We start from the raw sequence: 18,793 nt of genomic DNA on the forward strand, positions 1-18,793 counted from the left end.
CAATAAATAAAGAATGAAGGAAAAAAAATTATTTGCTTATATGAATGGTTGCAGTGTAATACTCTGAACAGATTTCTACTTATGTATAGTATTATTATACGAAGTATTAAAAAGCTTTATTAAAGGTTAAAGGTTTAATTCATAACAAATACAAGTATATAGTTTGGAAAGGGGAGGAACAAAAAAAAAACCAATATCAGAATCCTAAAGTGAGGTTCCATCCTAAAACCAATTGATAATCAATCAGGATTAGCACTCTTAGGTTATAAACTGAAAGCCCTGTACTTTCTTTTTAGTGTGGGACAAACAATACTCACATTTGCACTTAACAATTGATTTGATGTATTATCTATGCCTCCGTGGATTTCTATACACCAAAGTATACAACACGAAATTAAATAAGAAAGAAAACAATTCTGAACGGAACGATATGTCTAGCTTGAAGTTGAAGGTCATAGTTGACTACAGAGTTACAAGCTCCCCCAGATAAGTTTGTAAAACGAAGCTTATTAATACACCAATTTAGAAAGAAAGAGGAAGGATATTAGAGGCAATCAAACATAACTCACGGCTTATATAGTGGACTAAACCACGAGATTATTTCAATTTCCAATTCATTTCACTCAATTCCTTACTCTTTTCATGATAACATTCAATAATGCTACAGCATCTCTGGAGTATAAATTACTAATCACATTGTTTAGATCAAGTGCACATTTTTGAGACCTCGGTTGTTATCTTTTACTCTCATTTTCTCTCTCAAAATGGCTTCATCTTTGCTTTGTCTTGTTTTCGTATTCGTCTTGATAAGCTGCAGTGATTATTTTGCTTCTTCAATCAATGCTACTGTGCTTGACGGTGAGTAATAATTGACAGTATTGCGTATAGTAATAGTGAGGGTGTAATAATGTAGACGAGATTTAATTTGAGTTATTGGGTTTCATGCATCCTTGCCTAGTTGCCTAAGACTTTATCATAATTTAGTAGATATTGCATAAATGATTTTGTGTGTTATTCAAGTAGTGTTTACGAAGTAGTTCGTGTATATTTTAATTACCACTTGTTCATTGTTTAAAATGTTATTAATGTTTATGCTCTCATTTAGTATATTTTTTTTTTTTTTATGCATTATGTTTTACTTGCAAAAACTTAATTTAAAGGACCAACGTATAGAGCTGTCAATTTGGGTAAACAGGTTGGGTTTGGGTCGGGTAAGTGTAGGTCGGGTCAACTCGGGTCGGGTTATTTCGGGTTAATGTCGTAACCTATACGGGTCGGGTTCGGGTTGGGTCATGCTTGAGTCGGCTAACGTCGGGTCATACATCTTATCGGGTTTGGGTCGGGTTTAGGTCGGGTTCATAACAGGTCAGGTTACATTCGGGTCGGGTGAATAATAGGTCGGGTTTAATTCGGGTTAAAACGGGTTAGGGTCATTCTCGGGTTCGGTTCAAGTCAATAATTTGCGGGTTTTAATCAGGTCGGGTCATTCTCGGGTTCGTTTCAAGTCAATAATTTGCGGGTTATAATCAGGTCGGGTCATTCTCGGGTTTGAGTCGGGTTCGGTTCAAGTCAATAATTTGCGAGTTATAATCAGGTCAGGTCATTTCCAAGTTGGGTGATTCTCGGGTTCAAGTCGGGTTCAGTTCAAGTCAATTATTTGCGGGTTACAATCAAGTCGGGTCATTTACAAGCGAGTCATGTTCGGGTTCAAGTCGGGTTTGGTTCAAGTAAAAAAACTACAGGTTATATTCAGGCCGGATCATTTCCAAGTCAGGTCATGTTCGGGTTTGAGTCTCGGGTTCGGGTCTCAAATATTGGGATAATCTGGGTATCGGGTTGATTTCAGGTCGGGTCATATCAGGTTCTGGTACATTTTTAGGGTCGGTTTGTTAACAGTTGATGTAATGTCATTCACGTTTAATCATTATCAATTACTTCATTTATTGTAAGAGAAATAGTTTCAGATAAGTTTAAAACGAGGTAATAAGTTCTAATAAGTTAAGATAAGATCCACATAATAAGTTCATATTAATTCCAATAAGATAGGTTTAGTTTAGATTTTTAGAAGATAAGTTCAAAGCCTATTCTAATCTATTCACATTGATTCCACTCATTATAAGGATAACAATTTCAGATAATTTCATATTCGAAATGACATGTTTAGATAAAATGCAATAAGTTCATATAAATTCAGATAAAATAGGTTTAGTTTAGATAAGTTAAAATACAAGAATTTTTTTTTTAAACTTATTTTATTTGAAATTATCTAAACTTATTTATTTTTTATAAGTTCATATCCGAGTTCACGTTTTTTTTTTTAATGGCATTTTTTAAAAACATTTAAATGGCATTATTCAAAACATTTATATAAGATTAAATAGACAAATGAATAATAAAATTAGAAAAATAAAAGACCAATAAAAGCCTTTTAACAGCTCTAGTTCGGATCACCACTTTCTCAAGTCTAGACAAGTCAAGTCATGATCGGGTACAGGTAAATTATTTGGGTCAGATTATCATCGGGTCGTTGTCATATACTCATGCTCGCATTCAATCATTATCTCGTTCAATTTAATCATTATCCGAAATTATTATTTATTTTAACTCTTTTTTTTTATAAAATATAAGATAAAACAAACAAGCCTAAGGTCAAATAGTATTTGTAAACCGTAATTGACTACATTAATGCACATGCACCTACAAAGTAGTAGTATTCGTAAACCATAATTGCTTAATTGAAATATAGATAGAACTTGCACTTAAAAAGTAGTAGTATTCGTAAATCATAATTACTAAATTTAAATAAAGAATGCGCATGCATCCAAAAAGTAGTGGTATTCATAAATTTTTATAGCTTTTTTTGAGACATATAAATTGTAATACATTTGATAATAGAGAATTTTATTGAAAATATTTGAATAAGCTTAAATAGGAAAATAACTCATAGAATTAGGGGGAAAACAAAAAAGATATGACGTAATCTTAGATTGCTAGTTAATTTCGGGTCAATAACAAGTCGGGTTGATTTCGGGTCGGATTAGTGACAGATCGGGTTGAATTTCAAGTCGGGTTAGTAATAGGTCGGGTTAAATTCGGGTCGGGTTAGTAATAGGTCGGGTTACATTCGGGTCGGGTTAGTAATAGGTCGGGTTACATTCGGGTCGGGTTAGGAATAGGTCGGGTTGAATTCAGGTCGGGTTAAATTCGGGTTTTGACGGGTTAAAACGGGTTTGGGTCAATTTCGGTTCAGGTCGGGTTCGGTTTAAGTCAATATTTTACGGGTTATATTCGGGTCGGGTCATCTCCGGGTCGGTTCATATTCGGGTTCGGGTCTCAAATACTCGGGTTAACTCGGGTCAAGGGTTGGTTTCAAGTCGGGTCATATCGGGTTCAGGTCATCATTTTTCCGGATTTGACGGGTCAGTTAATAATCGAGTTCGAATCGGTATTTCGGGTCGGGTCAGCTTTTGACAGCTCTACCAACGTAATAGCTAGAACATTATGCAAAGTTCATACTCCGAACATATATTCATATGAAAATGGGTCTAATCATTCACCGTAAATTTTTATGTATAGGTCGATATATATGCATAGACAAAAGTAAATATATTACGTCAAATCGTCAATCAACATATGATATTTTTAATTTGTCATATATTCCTAAATAAATCAATTTAGATAATATCTTTAAAGCATATATACATCACCTAAAAGCCATATATATCTGTAACTCTTCAAAATACCACGTTCAACGTCTCACTCTAAACATTGATCCCAGTAAGAACTTCAAATTTTTTAGCTAGTACTAGTAACTCATCACTACAAGTATGAAGTAAGAGTGTACATGTTGAGTCCAAGAAGTTGAGGTGCGTGTTAAATTTGAGTTACTTAATAGATTTTCAATCTAGTACCGAGGCTTCAACATTTAACATTTTTATAATATGTTACATACAGGACTTCTCCCAAATGGAAACTTTGAACAAGGACCAAAGCCATCAGACTTAAAGGGTACAGTAATCAAAGGAAAATACTCCCTCCCAAAATGGGTGAAGAAGGGCTTAGTAGAGTACATATCAGGTGGACCTCAACCGGGTGGCTTCTTCTTCGCGGTTCCACGAGGTGTCCACGCTATAAGGCTAGGGAATGAGGCCTCTGTACATCAATATGTGAGAGTTAAGAAAGGGTCATATTACTCCCTTACCTTTAGTGCAACAAGAACTTGTGCCCTAGATGAGGTCTTAGGTGTTTCAGCTTCTAATGACTCCGCGGATTTACCCATCCAAACGTTGTATAGTAGCAATGGAGGAGATACTTATGCTTGGGCTTTCAAGGCCACTTCTCAAATTGTTAAGGTTGCATTTCATAACCCGGGTAAGGAAGAAGACCCTGAATGTGGACCGCTTTTAGATGCCATTGCAATCAAAGAGATGGCGCCACTTCCTAAACCCATAGGTAAGATCAATTTGAACATGTAATGCAATTATATATTTTTGTCCGAGTGACTTACAATTGTTACATAACATTCGCTAGGCCCAGATTGACCTCTTTGGTAGAATAACACAAATTAAATAGTAACTCAATCAAAAACTTAAGCTGATGGATGAAGCCTATCAGTTTATAACCTTTAGAGATTTTTTTTTATTTTTTTTTTCGTATGCTTCAATTTTTTCAGGAAACATGGTGAAAAATGGAGACTTTGAAATCGGTCCACATGTGTTCAAAAATTTCTCAACAGGAGTCCTCCTCCTTCCACATGCCCATGATTATATCACTCCACTTCCTGGTTGGATTATTGAATCACTAAAACCAGTCAAGTACATTGATTCAACATATTTCTTTGTGCCCTCAAGATCCTTTGCTGTCGAATTAGTAGGAGGAAGAGAGAGCGCGATAGCTCAAATCATAAGAACGGTACAAGATCAATTCTACCTCCTCACCTTCAAAATCGGAGATGCCAAAAATGGATGCAATGGACCTATGCTAGTGGAAGCATTTGCGGCCAAAGATACAGTTAAAGTTAATTATGAATCCAAGGGAAAGGGTGGTTTCACTTCTGCAAGTCTTAAATTTAAGGCAATCTCAGATAGAACTAGATTAACCTTTTGGAGTTCTTATTATCACAACACAGTTGATTTTAGTCACATGTGTGGTCCTGTCTTGGACGATGTTAGGGTTGTGCCCCTTCACTAACTACTAGGGACGAAAGGAATATTACGTATCATTAAAGATTATTTTGTCAGTGATTATTATAAATGGAATAATATGTTATAGGGATTAAAGCTAGATTATTTTGTATGCCGCGATTTCTATACAAGGAAATTTAAGACATCATGGTCTTATCAAAGCATGTATTATGAAATGAATTTATATAAGATATAGTATTGTGAAATGATCTTTTGCACAAGGGTCTTGGAATATTTAATTTTAACTGAAATTTATTCCATTTTAATTATTTCAAAATACAGCTTATGTATAGGACATGTTTTACAAAGTTTAAGTCATAGATTTACCTTATAATTTAGCTTCTATCATCCAATTCGCCTAACAAAATTAGTTTAACCTGAATTTAATACTCTGATTTGTAGCTCAGAAAATGATTAATTAATTAATTAATTAATTAAACAAGGGTACGGTGTAATATTTCTATCTTTTTCTTAAATTAGCTGATTCAAATCAGACCATTTCATCCCCCTTGAGATATGATCACGAGTTTTTTTGGATGTTTAGTGACGTTTTTAAGGGCATTTTAGGACACCATCCGTAGCTAGTATATGTTTTGACATTTTTTTAGCGTATCAGATTATAGTTCTTCCCACTTTCCTCTTTAGTGGTACCTAGCTAAATCTACTGCCTCTACGCGTCCCATGAAAATATTCTATGGTGTTTTTTTTTTTTTTTTTTTTGAAAAGGTAAGAAAAATTATACATTAGAAAGCCCTCTTCACGAGGGTAATTCCTAATGTATACTCTATGGTTGTTAGTTTATGTATTGTATTTGACCAAAAGGCAAAGATAACTTGTTAAATAGCTTTGGAATCTCAACGGAATTCTCTTAAAGCCCCACTTTCTAGGAAGGATATGACCAAATATTTAGCAACATTGTAAGGTAAACCAGCTAGTCTATATTACACTCCTTAATAATAAGGTATTAACTAGCTTAGCCATATAATACATAGTTTTACAACAAAATAATATCTATATATAGCAATTAAAGTAGAGGTCTTAAGTTCATGTGATCAAAGTATATATTAATATTAATATTATTGTTTAAATAGTTAATTAAAATATTAATTCCCAGCAGAATTTAAGTAGAGTATTGTTTGTAGTACAGTGTAGTACGACAGAAACCGAGCAAGAAGGAAGAAAACCTTAAATTAGAAGCAACTCTTAGTATAGGACAGTGTGAGCAGTAATTAGCTAGTGATTAAGAAGAGACTGTAACATATCTCACGGCTTATTTGGTGGACTCACGCACTACACGATTCCATTCCGATCCTTCCACTAGTCTTCTGTCTTTTGATTAATTGAATTCTCATTCATTGTTGTGCTAGCCTCGATCTCATTGTGTTGATAGTGATTTTGTGATTATGTACTTGGAATTTCGTATCTCTCCATCCTAATTTAGTACGTTATTGCATAATTCCTTCTGTTCACAAATATTCGTTTTTTATTAAAAAAGTTTTGACCTATTGATTAACATTGAGAATCTATGTACGATAGGTCAATAGCTCATAGTTAGGTTTTAATCCTCCACCCCAATTTGTAATTTGTTTGCTCTTGTGACTCATTCAAAAAAAAAAAAAAAAAGTCGTCTTGTATTTAATATTAGGATGTCTTTTAAACAATTTCTCTATATAAAATTGGAAAATTCAACTCCGGCTTCAACCCATGGAATGTTTACCTTTCACTTACGCTCTTTCTCTCAAACACTCACTTCATATTCTATGTGATCATCACGGTGAATGGGGTGTTTGGATCATCACGGTTGGGTATGATAGCTTCAGTCATCATGATAAAGGGGCGGAAGCAAGGTTTTGTGTAATGGGATCAAAACCAATCTGATACCATATAAGAATTATAAAGATTATAATTTGTATTGATGAATATTCACAAGGCAAAGTTAGCCATATTTATAATGTACAACAGCAACAATAAACGAAAAGCAGTAGCACATAATAAGCCTAAGATTATGGCTAGAATGAGGGAACTAACTTAGAAGATATTGACTAAGAAGATAAAAACAGAAAATTAAATAAGGAAAAGATAATCAAGAAATAATCACAAGATTATCTCTTAATAATGTGAACCTTTTAGTTTTTACCCACGTATGTACTGGCTACGTGTTACTCTAGCTAGACCTCTAGTATGTGTCCGAAGTTTGATAAAATGATACTCCTTTCATTCCATTTTAAATTTTCCAATTTGAGATGTAAGTTATCAATAAACAACAAAATGCGCGGATTTAACATGTCACTAAACTTAATTTTAATTAGTCAAAAATTAATCTAGAAAAGACGGGAAGCATTAGTCAATAAATGATTTTTCTTTAATTTTTTTCATTCACTAAATATCACAACTAAGGAGTAGCTTAGTTGATTAAATTAAAGTCTTGAATGTAGTAAACAAAACTTAAAATCAAATTCCGTCTACATCACTAATTTTTGTGGCTCATGTACAAAAGAAAATACTCATAATAATTAATTGGAACACAGAGAGTGCTAAGAAAGGACCGAGAATAGTTTAATTTATATGTTAACATAAATTATTGTTAATTTCAGAGTCAATGTATAATGTATATGTATATATAATGAGTCTAACTTCTCAGTTTTCATTGCACTTTCCCGTTCTCGGAAGCGCCAATTTTTCTCTCATTATCTATTATCGAGTATTCCGTAGATCAAAATGGGTTTGTCTACCCTTTGCTTTGTCCTTCTTATGCTAATGATAAACAGCAGTGATTATATTGCTTCTTCAATCATCTATGCAACTACTCCTGATGAGTTTTACTTATCTTTACTCTAACTTTACGTTTATTTACCATCTTATTTTATATTTATTCTTACATCTCCCAAATTAAATACGAGTAGAGAAAATCATTTTTTTGTGTATATATCGAAAATGACAACAACAACATGGTTGGGAGGTAGTTCGTTATTGGCAAAAAAAAAAAAAAAAAAAAAAAGGTGGGTCACGAATGAAAATTGGCCCAGCTCACATCCAAGGATTGGGCCATAATTGATTGGCTCTCGCCTCTTAATAGGAGAGGTGAAACTTTATTGGGTTAATCCAATTTACATGTAGTATAAGGAAAGTTTGAACATAGATCTACATGATTATTAACATATATTCCTAAAACTTAGGTAAAAATTGTTAGTCACATTCCACCTCCTTTCTAATGATAAGAGATGTCACATAATATTACGTGTGACACGTATCAACAACATTTAAAATCTCACATTGCTTTCATTGATTTGGGCATCTCTCTGGCCGTTATAGATGGAGTAAGCTGATAGGCTTGTAAGTTTTGTACACAAAGAGTTTTACACGTATTGTATCTATGATTTATTTGTATGATGAAAACAATATCTATTTGCAGGATTTCTTCCAAATGGGAACTTTGAAGAGGCACCAAAGCCATCAAACATGAAGAAGACTGTTATAGTTGGTAAACATTCTCTTACCGAATGGGATTTCAATGGCTTAGTAGAGTACATATCAGGTGGACCTCAACCAGGTGGCTTCTACTTCAACGTCCCACGTGGTGTACACGCGATTAGGTTAGGGAATGAGGCCTCTATCTCCCAAGAAGTAGTACTAAAAAAAAATCATGCTACTCAATCACCTTCAGCACAATAAGAACTTGTGCACAAGAGCAGTCTATTAGGGTTGCAGCTTCTGGAACCACAGTAGATCTCCCTATTCAAACATTGTTTAGTGGTGATGGAGGAGATACTTATGCTTGGGCTTTTAAGGCTACTTCTCAAAATGTTAAGATCACTTTGAAGAACCCTGGAATTGAAGAGGATCCAGCTTGTGGCCCACTCTTGGATGCTATTGCAATTAAAGAGATATTGTTACCACATTACATCGGAGGTAAATTTCTATATTTTTTTATTAAGATTAAGGCATCTACATCACGGGTTACCACACTCATGTTTTCCTTTTTTCCCTAGTTATTTGACTATTTAATTAACTGTTTATATTGTCATCATACTAATCTTTTAAATTTTCAATACACTATTAAAATGTTGCAGTGAATGACAACTAGTTTAGTTGGTTAAAGTCTTGAAAATGATACTTAAAACCTGAGATCAAATCTCGTTTACATTATTACCCTAGAGGTCAATTAAGCCAATTGACATCTACTTACATCAGATGCATATTTATTTGTTTAATTTAAAGGTTATTGAGAACTTCATGTTTTAAATACTTTAACTAGCTTAGTCAATTAGTTTGCTATATATGGATGATTCAAGAGTTATCTCATACATCGTCTCGCTGTTCACTAAGAAACAAATGAGGGAGGGAGAAATTAACATTAAAAGTAAATTGTTATTAATTGATCTCATGGGTTAATAATCCTTGAGTTGTTGTACGGTTGTACCACAAAACATTTGCAACATGTTACATTAATTTGAGTCGAGGATGCCCTAGTTTCTCATAGTGAGAAACAAAATTTATTTCTCACATGACATTTTTGTAAATAAACCAACAACTTTATTCAACTTTATTCAATTGTGGAGCCCACAATAATGAAAAAATTGTTGTTTTATTTACGAAAATACCCCCATGAGAAACAAATTTCGTTTCTCAATATGAGAAACAGGAAATTTCCCAATTTGAGTCCATGGTTATTGACTCGTTACAATGTTCTACTTAATCTTTTACAAGTAACCTAGTTAAAAACGGAGGGTTTGAAACCGATCCATATGTATTTGAGAATTTCTCAACAGGAGTCCTCATCCCTTCACATCCCCATGACTCCGTCTCCTCACTCCCTGGCTGGATCATTGAATCAGTGAGGCCTGTAAAGTTCATTGACTCGAAACATTTCTACGTACCCTCCGGATCATCTGCTATTGAGCTTGTCGGAGGAAGAGAAAGTGTCATTGCTCAAATTATATATACTAAACCTAATGTATCATACCTCCTTACTTTTAAAGTTGGTGACGCCAAAAATAATTGTCCTAGTTCAATGGAAGTTGAAGCATTTGCTGGTAAAGAAAATGTTAAAGTACATTTCAATTCTGAAGCTAAAGGTGGATTTACAACTGCAAGTCTCAAGTTTCATGCAATTTCTGACAGAACAAGAATTACATTTTGGAGTGCATTTTATCACACTAGGCTTGATTATGGCTATATGTGTGGTCCAGTCTTAGATGATGTTAAGGTTGTACACGTTATGTACTAGTGTGAGTTGATTAAATTAGTGTCATGTTGTTGAATTTTATTTCAGGTTTATTGATAAAGCATTTTGTGAAGTATACCAATAAATTATATTCGAAAAAAAATATATTCTAATCAATCAAGCTGTTTTACAAAAGAATTTCACTTTATTTGTATAAACTAGTATAATATCCGTGTAATAGCACGATTTAAAAACCTCACTTTATTAATTTTTTTCAATTTAAAATTGTATTTTATTTAATGAGTATTAATGGATTCTTTAATGTTAATAGATTGTTTATTAGTATGTTACAATAACTATCAACCCTGTAAAGTACTCCCTCTATTTTTTTATTTATTTTATTTGCATCACTTCTATATTTGGTAACTTTATACTACGAAATATATTTTTTCTTACTTTACACCCCCACTCAAATTATTTTATCATTTCTCTCTCTTTCATGGTCTCCACTTTAATAGTAAAAATATATTATCTATCACACATACTTTCTCTTTCATGGTCCCCATATTACTTTTACTATAATGGTTTATTCACCCACTCACAATATTACATTACTCTCCTAAAACTCCGTGCATTACCAAGTGATGCAAATAAATAAATAAATAAAAAATTAAAAATTAAAAAAAAAAAAAAACGGAGGGGGTATATAAGTATGATATTCTTGTTCTAACTAATCACAGCTCAATCATCTATATATCAATACTACATTATTACATTAATGCTACGCAAATAGTAGTTCAATACAAATTAAAGTTATATATAACATTAATTACTATTATTATTAATCAATGTAATACCACATCAAGTTGGAGCGTGAAAGTCTCAATATGTTAGGTAATTACAAAGTAACTCCCGTTAATCTTTGTAGTTCTACCTATTTTTGTTTTGGTCCATTCTACCGTGGTAGCACACACTCTTTCTCTTTCCCGCAATATATAATTGGATCTTGCTAACGGACATCATCGGGGCGTTAGATAATTAACCCTTTAAAATAGTTCCTAAAATGGTATCAATTTGGGAATGCATGTCAAAACCACGCGTCGATCGGTGTAATTAATGTTTATTTCAAGTTAATATTTCTATTTTTAGTTATCTTATCCGACGTCCCCAGAGCGTTCGTTAGCTTTTAATGTATTTAAAAAATAAAGTGTTTCAATCTATATTCTCCTAAGAGTAATGGATATATAAATCATCTCCTCACCAAGTCGATTATATATATTTTTAATATGATTTTTATGTTTGTAGGTACATACAATAATCTTAAACCTATGCCCGTAACCCACCCCATGTCCCAATCGCCAATGCAAGTACAATCTCAATAGCCCAAATATATGTGTGTGTACGTGTGCATGTGTTTTAAACAATCTAATGCTATACCCTATTTAAACCAATATTATAATCTATAAAAGGGGCCAATAAAGTGGAATAGCTCAATTGTTTTCCATAATTTATTAAGCATGTTATAACATTAATTTTGTTTAGTCCTGTTATCAATTAGTAATCAATTTAATAGTAGTTCGATACATAATAAATATGTGATGAAGAGAATAGAGCCTAGCAGTTAAAAGAACCACAAAAAGTCATTGAAAATTAAAGTAACTCAAATTATTTACTATCTTAGTAATGTAGTAATATTCTTTCTTATGTGCATAAATGTTATTATTTATAATAATTTTTTTTATAGGAAGGTAGTCAAAACATTTTATTAATTTTATTTATTTATAATTCTTTATTGTATGTGTAGGAGAATAAGATAAATACATTGATTTACTTCACTTTACAAAGTATTGACGATATTTTAAATAATTATTACACAATGGCCAAAATAAATTTTAATGAGACAACGTCATGTGTTTAGTTTGCTTCTAGTGTTTTGATTTATTTTTTTTTATTTTTTTTTTTAGAAAAGAATGTAGCCCGAACATTTTATTAATTTTATATTAAATAATTATTACACAACGGCCAAAATAAATTTTAATGAGACAACGTCATGTGTTTAGTTTGCTTCTAGTGTTTTGATTTATTTTTTTTTTTATTTTTTTTTTTAGAAAAGAATGTAGCCCGAACATTTTATTAATTTTATATATTTATAATTATATGTATACTATATATGTGTAGGAGATCAAGAAAAATAAATTTATTCTTATTAATGTACATAGTATTTAAATTTTTTTTTTTTTTTTTGAAATAAGTATTGAAGAAATTTGAAATGATTATATAATGGCCAAAATAAATTTTGACAACTTTGTACTTCAAATTATTTTATTATATACTTTGTATATTATTGGTTTAAATAAGAGTATTATATTATATATGATTGTATATTGTTGTCAAATGTGATAATAACTTATTTAGGTAAATATCATTTCTTAAACCAAAAAAATCTATTCCTAAGATTTTATAAGAAATAAAAAGATGGCAGATACATGTACTATTGAAATTGCTTTATTTAGGATTGCGAAAATGAGCGGGAAATTTTTTAATGAGATAGTGACATGTGTCAAATTCGCGTCTAGTGCCCTCTGTTTTAGTATATACTTCCTCCGTTTTTCTTTAATTGCACCATAAGGACTTTTACACTATTAACATAACTTTCTTTGACCATCTTTTGTGATTTATCTGTAAGGAAAAGTATAATCATGTTGGATCTAGTTAAAATTGTCTCGAAATCTACTTTTCAAATATCAACTTTTTATAATTTTTACAAAAGTATAATTAAATATATTAATAGTCAAAGTAATGCATTGACAAGCATGAAATCACTCATGGTGCAATAAAAAAACGAATAAAGTATAGAAATTTGTGTGATTATTTATTTATTTATTCATTTTTTTACCAAAAAATTGTGTGAATTTTTTTGTTTAATATTTTTTTGTATGAATTTAGATTAGTTTATTTTATTGTCAAAATTGACTCAACTAATAATATTGAGCTGGTAAGTTTGACCTCTAATGAAACGTTGGTATTTCAACCCCACCAAGAGTTTGAGAGAAGAGATCCCTTTACCTTACCCTTCACCTAAAGGTGATCATTGGGCGGGCCGAGTCTGGCCAAGCTTTGGGCCGAAATTTTTTGTGTGCAAACCTGCCCAAAATGGTCGGGTCGGGCGGGTTTTTCGGGCCATTTTCGAGCCGGGACAAAAAAATCAAATAAATTAAGCATAAAAACGCATTCCCTAACCCACCCAAAAAAATAAATTTTCGGGCCGTGCCAACTTTAATCACCTCTACCTTTACCCCACTCAAAAAGTATCTAGTTGTTAACAAGTTCATGTTAACCCATGTGGGGTTATGACCTTATAGGGACCATCTTATGTAACAATAATAAAAATAAAAAAATCTAATTTGAAAATAATTGAAATTAATCTGTTTGTATTATCTTTCCATGTTTTAAGGAACTATTGTTGATGACGATGTCAAAACTTATAATTTTTTACCATTCTAGATAATTAATGTACATCCTATGTTAAAGAGTATTGCAAGGCTTGCACGTTTCAAAATCCAATTACATGAGAAACTATTGATTAGTTACAATTTTTATAGTCGATCATATGCCTTTTCAATTTTATGAACACATGTAACACGATTGTTCTTAGCGTAATTTTTATATTTAGATCCAGTTAACCATATTAGGATTGATCTGAAATATACATAACCTATAACTTTAAGTCATCACAATCAATAAGACATTCTTAATTTCTTATACAACATCGATATTTATCTCTTTGGAAGCTACAAATTTTCTCCCAACTAAAACACACTACTAGAAAATCCGTCCTTTTTAAAGCGTTTTTTCGACGCTAAAAAGCGTCGAAAATTTGTTTCTCGACGCTCAGAAAAGCGTCGAGAAAAAGTGAGTCGAGAAATTAGGTGTCACAAAAAGCGTCGCAAACCTCGACGGCTTTAATTTGTCCAAATTTTTACACGAAGTGTCGAAACTTGCAGTAGTTGGCACATTATCAATTTTAGTGTCGCTTTTTTACGTCTTCTTTTGAATCTTAAAATTAGAGACGCTTTTTCGTGTCCATATTTCTTATATTTGATGTTCAGTAATTTGACGACGCTTTTTTCGGTCTATATTTTTGTTGGAAATGCTTTTTCTTGTATTAAATATCTAGAATATATTTACCAAAAAAATTATTTCACACTGAAACTAGTATTACCAATATATACACAGCAATATTAGGCCAATTTTTTTTATTGCATAATATAAATATTATAGTACATGTATAATATCTCATAGTAATGAGTTCTCTATTACAAAAGATATGATTCCAACTTATACTTCATTCGGAACTAGTTGTAGTGGAACAAATCTGCTAATTTCATCACAAAAAACTTCTATCAATCTCTAATTTAGCTGCTCCTTAGTCTGCTTGCAAGGGGGCATAAAGCAAAACTCACATTGTGACCAATCATTGTTGGCCTTGAAGTCACAACACACCCTTTGATGTTTCTGGATCATTGGCAGGAACTAGTGGTTTAGTGTGGCCTAGGATGACAAAAGCATATTAACAGTTTGAAGAAATCAAAATCACAACCGCATAAAAACTGCAATGAGCAAATGCAAAAGATACATTTCTTTTTAATGGAGAGAGGGAAGCTGGAGGGATAAGAGAGGGAAAGTTGTAGTTTCACACCTGAAACTTCAGTAGGGCCAGACACTCATATCCAAGTTTGAGTTAACAAAGTTTTTAATAAACCTATATAAAGAAGACAGAAAACCGCACAGCTCAATAGAAAACGGTAGTTAAAATATAATAAATATCACTAGCTTCAGAGCAATCATAGGGGAAATGTTGCACTTAAACCTCTCTTACATGGAAAATCAATTCAAGGCATATTATTTATTTCTTACTTGAACATGTCATAAATACATATAATGGACATGGGATTGCATCAACCAAATCATATAGTTCAATATTCAGTTCAATGGATATTTTAATAGAAATGGCAAAACTAGTACCTTACTACCTTTACCTTGTCGGTGTATGTTCAATAGAGAGCTAGTTTACTTGTAAAGTTGTGGAAAATACAGCGAGCTTATATATATGAGTGTGTATATACGATAATCAGAAAATAGTAATCAACCTGCAACTTTTTCTAATAGTATGAATTTACATGAAACAATAATAATTGGTGGGGATTGATAACCTGTGAAGAACCCAAGTCAGCATTTCAATTGCCTCAGTGTATGTAACGAATCCTTCCCCTGTTAAGTCACTTCATATTCTGTAAAGCACCAAAATCAAGCATTTCAATGCAAGAACACAACCGCAGTTCTTCTTTAAGCTACAATAATATATAATTAACTAGAGGAAAAATATACTAAAACAAATAAGAAAAGCCAGAGTATTCATTTCAGCAAGCCCACCCAACTCAACACAACAACCCACACAATCGTCAAGTAAAAATAACAGCCCGCTGCGATAGAATCAAGTCAGCAGACCACAGAAATTTCCAGAAGGCATAACTCCTAGCACAAAATTCCAAATTGAGAAATTCTTGAGCCTAGATTGGATAACTTTTTGAGATCTATAACTTTTATGAAGGGACCCACCACAACAAGCAGCAACCTACGTATGAATTCAACTTTTACCTTGTGGGACCGATAAACAAACCTCAAGCAGTGGCAACCCACAGAGTAGTGACAATTATAACTCAAGAATAATTGTAGAGAACACCCATCATTCTACAATGAATATAAGAAAGAGTATGAGAGCACAATAGCACACACTCTAAATATGCCAGAGCTGAAATTAAATAGGAAGATAAAAAAATAAATAAATAAATAATTAAATAAAAAAATAAACAAGAATACTAAAATGTAGTTGATAACTATATAGTCAAAAGTATATATAATTCATTGTCGCACCCCACTAAACACCATACACCGAAATGGGTGCAGTGTTTAGCACTCAGAGACTATTAAAGTGCAAGTTGATGTGAATTTTTATCCATTTGATAGCAGCTTATTTGATCAACTTATTGATCACAGCTAGTTGCCATTGTAAAAGATACTACAAGCCAGCAAGCATAGGAAAAGTCATATATTTTTTCATTTTGAACATAATTTCGTAGGGGGTTTAGAACTTATTTCTTGTAAATACACAAAACTGACATGTATTCTGTAAAGTGGTAAAAAACTTACATGTATCTTGTAGTGTGGTACAGCCAATGACTACACCTTAAGCTAGTCAAAGGTATTTCTTTTGATGATGAATGCTTGGCCACATATCCATGTCAAGATCATAGACCATAGTGTGAGAGGCCACCTGAGCCAGAGATACCATTTACAAAAGAGAAAGATCAAAGAATGTTGACTTTTACCTAAAAAATCATAATACATACGGAATCAAAAACAATTAAACAAAATAAAAACAATTTATCAAAAAGAGGATATCAAACAAGTCTAAACTCTTCATAATCGTGCTTCAAACGTAGAATAAAAAGCTAAATTTTCAGAATTGACATAAAATAGAAGCACAATAAAACATAATAATACTTTGTATACATGAAAAAACCTCGACTTATCTACTGTCTATGAATCAAATATCTAAACAATACAAACAAAGCAAGTACTAACAAGAAGGTAATTCATTATAATTATTGTAATGAATAATTTCACGCAACCACTAATAATGGGAGACAGACAAAAGAAGCCAAGTACAGAGGTCTTCCAAATTAATGTGACTCTATTATAAGGTTACAGAAGCTAGCAGCACAAACAAACTTTCTAGAATAAGCACAACAAAAACAATCTTGTTCTCCCATTTTTTTTATACTCCATAATAAAGATATATAGCCAGTTAACAATAGAAAGTAAGTCGTCTTAGAAAAAAGAAAAAAATAATTGACATGGTAAAAAAGAAAAATTTAATAAATACATCATCCATGTTTAAGGGTAGAGAAAACCAAATAGACTATTCCTAAGAAATTAATAGTAGTAGTCATATTCAGACATGCTAAGAAAATAAATATAAATAAGCAATCCAAATCTTGTATCTAGAAACTTAGCTTGAGTTGACCAAAAGTAGTAGTCATACTCATATATAGAAACTTAGCTTGAGTTGACCAAAAGTAGCAACATAATTCAGACAACATTGAGAATCAATCAATCATTACCTTCATAAGATATTCACAAGTAATCTGGATCTCTCAATTTGTAAAGAGATGCACGAAAGTCAAGTAAGATATGTACGACGGTAATACAAGGTCTTCAATCCAATATCTTACCAGCATCAAAAAGAGAGAGATTATGGACTATGGGGCATTTTAGGATCAAATAGATATACACGCAGAGCTTACTTGAACTAGGCACCACAACAACAGAGGTAACAAGTGCTATATGAACTGTCAATTCAATTAAAACAAAAGTATTATTTGAATAAAATTAATGCAAATCAATATAGCCAAAATTATGAAGCTGAGTATTTTAGAATCTAACACTAAATCTGAAATAATTCTGCAATTGAAAAAAGAAAAAAAAAAAAAAAAAAAACTAACATCAAGAACTCTTCTTCCCAGAAAAATGAATTCATCTCAGCTAGTTGCGAAATCACCAATAATAAATTACATCAAAGCAACAAAATAGAAATCAAAGTTTCATATCAATTTTATAAACTGCAAATCGCGAAGAGACATACATTCAGCAATTTTCGCCCTTGCTGTTAGAGACCCGGCGATTCTACTGCACCTCATTTTCCTAGAATATATGAGAAGGTGATCTTTATAAATTTTATGCTAACGCTTTTTAGCTGGTGTCCTCCTCTCTAAATGTGCACCCCCTCAAGCTAGTCTCCTACTATTTCAAGACTATTCTTGGAGAAAGGCTAGGTCATACAAAGTTCATAGTCTTTAATGAATCCGCATAGTGAGACTAATATAATAATTATGCTTGTAAAGCTTTTGAAATAATTCAATAAACCTCTTTAACTCAATAGTTCCAATAATTACTCAACTCTTTTTTAATTAAATTCAACATGATTTTAAAATCAAACTTTTAATAAATACTTGAGAGTTAAATCTCATATTGATAACCTTTCAATCAATAGTAGTTCTTCCTTTGAAAAACCTTTTAAATAATTCATCAAACTTTTCAAATCAATTTCTTTATTCAAACTTGATAGATAATTCAAATCATTCAAACATAACATTAATCCTCCAATTTATTCATCAAACCAATTATTTTAACATGCTTTTATTCCATAAATCATAATTCAATTCAATTTAATTCAATCATCATAAAAATCATGCAAAACATGCTTATACAATCCAATCAATTTCAAAAGTATCTAGCCACCTAACATACCTTTGGTCCTTGCTTAGGAAACACAAAGAAACTTCAAGCACTTGGATCTAACACACCCTACAAATAAATATAATCT

General features: G+C 32.0%; 1 protein-coding gene, 1 long non-coding RNA gene and 1 pseudogene across 5 annotated transcripts; 2 read left to right on the forward strand and 1 right to left on the reverse strand.

Moving 5' to 3' along the window:
* Positions 1 to 681: 681 nt before the first annotated feature.
* LOC110707278 lies at positions 682 to 5,382 on the forward strand. The gene is made up of 3 exons (XM_021885293.1): positions 682 to 858; positions 3,955 to 4,452; positions 4,673 to 5,382. The coding sequence occupies exons 1-3, from the start codon at positions 765 to 767 to the stop codon at positions 5,188 to 5,190; spliced, it is 1,110 nt and encodes a 369-aa protein (XP_021740985.1). The 5' UTR covers positions 682 to 764; the 3' UTR covers positions 5,191 to 5,382.
* Positions 5,383 to 8,579: 3,197 nt separating this feature from the next.
* LOC110707168 lies at positions 8,580 to 10,480 on the forward strand (annotated as a pseudogene).
* Positions 10,481 to 14,594: 4,114 nt separating this feature from the next.
* LOC110707279 lies at positions 14,595 to 18,452 on the reverse strand. 4 transcript variants are annotated; one of them, XR_002508466.1, is made up of 5 exons: positions 18,053 to 18,452; positions 16,558 to 17,759; positions 15,561 to 15,638; positions 15,047 to 15,109; positions 14,595 to 14,898 (listed from the first exon to the last, which is right to left on the reverse strand). It is a non-coding gene; the product is annotated as an uncharacterized LOC110707279 (long non-coding RNA). The 4 variants fall into 4 exon arrangements; XR_002508465.1 differs by adding an exon at positions 16,006 to 16,098 and having other exon boundaries at positions 16,558 to 18,436; XR_002508467.1 differs by having other exon boundaries at positions 16,558 to 16,681; positions 18,053 to 18,432.
* Positions 18,453 to 18,793: the final 341 nt, after the last annotated feature.

The sequence above is a fragment of the Chenopodium quinoa genome, unplaced genomic scaffold (genome assembly GCF_001683475.1).
Source record: "Chenopodium quinoa cultivar QQ74 unplaced genomic scaffold, ASM168347v1, whole genome shotgun sequence".
NCBI classification, from domain to species: Eukaryota; Viridiplantae; Streptophyta; class Magnoliopsida; order Caryophyllales; family Amaranthaceae; genus Chenopodium; species Chenopodium quinoa.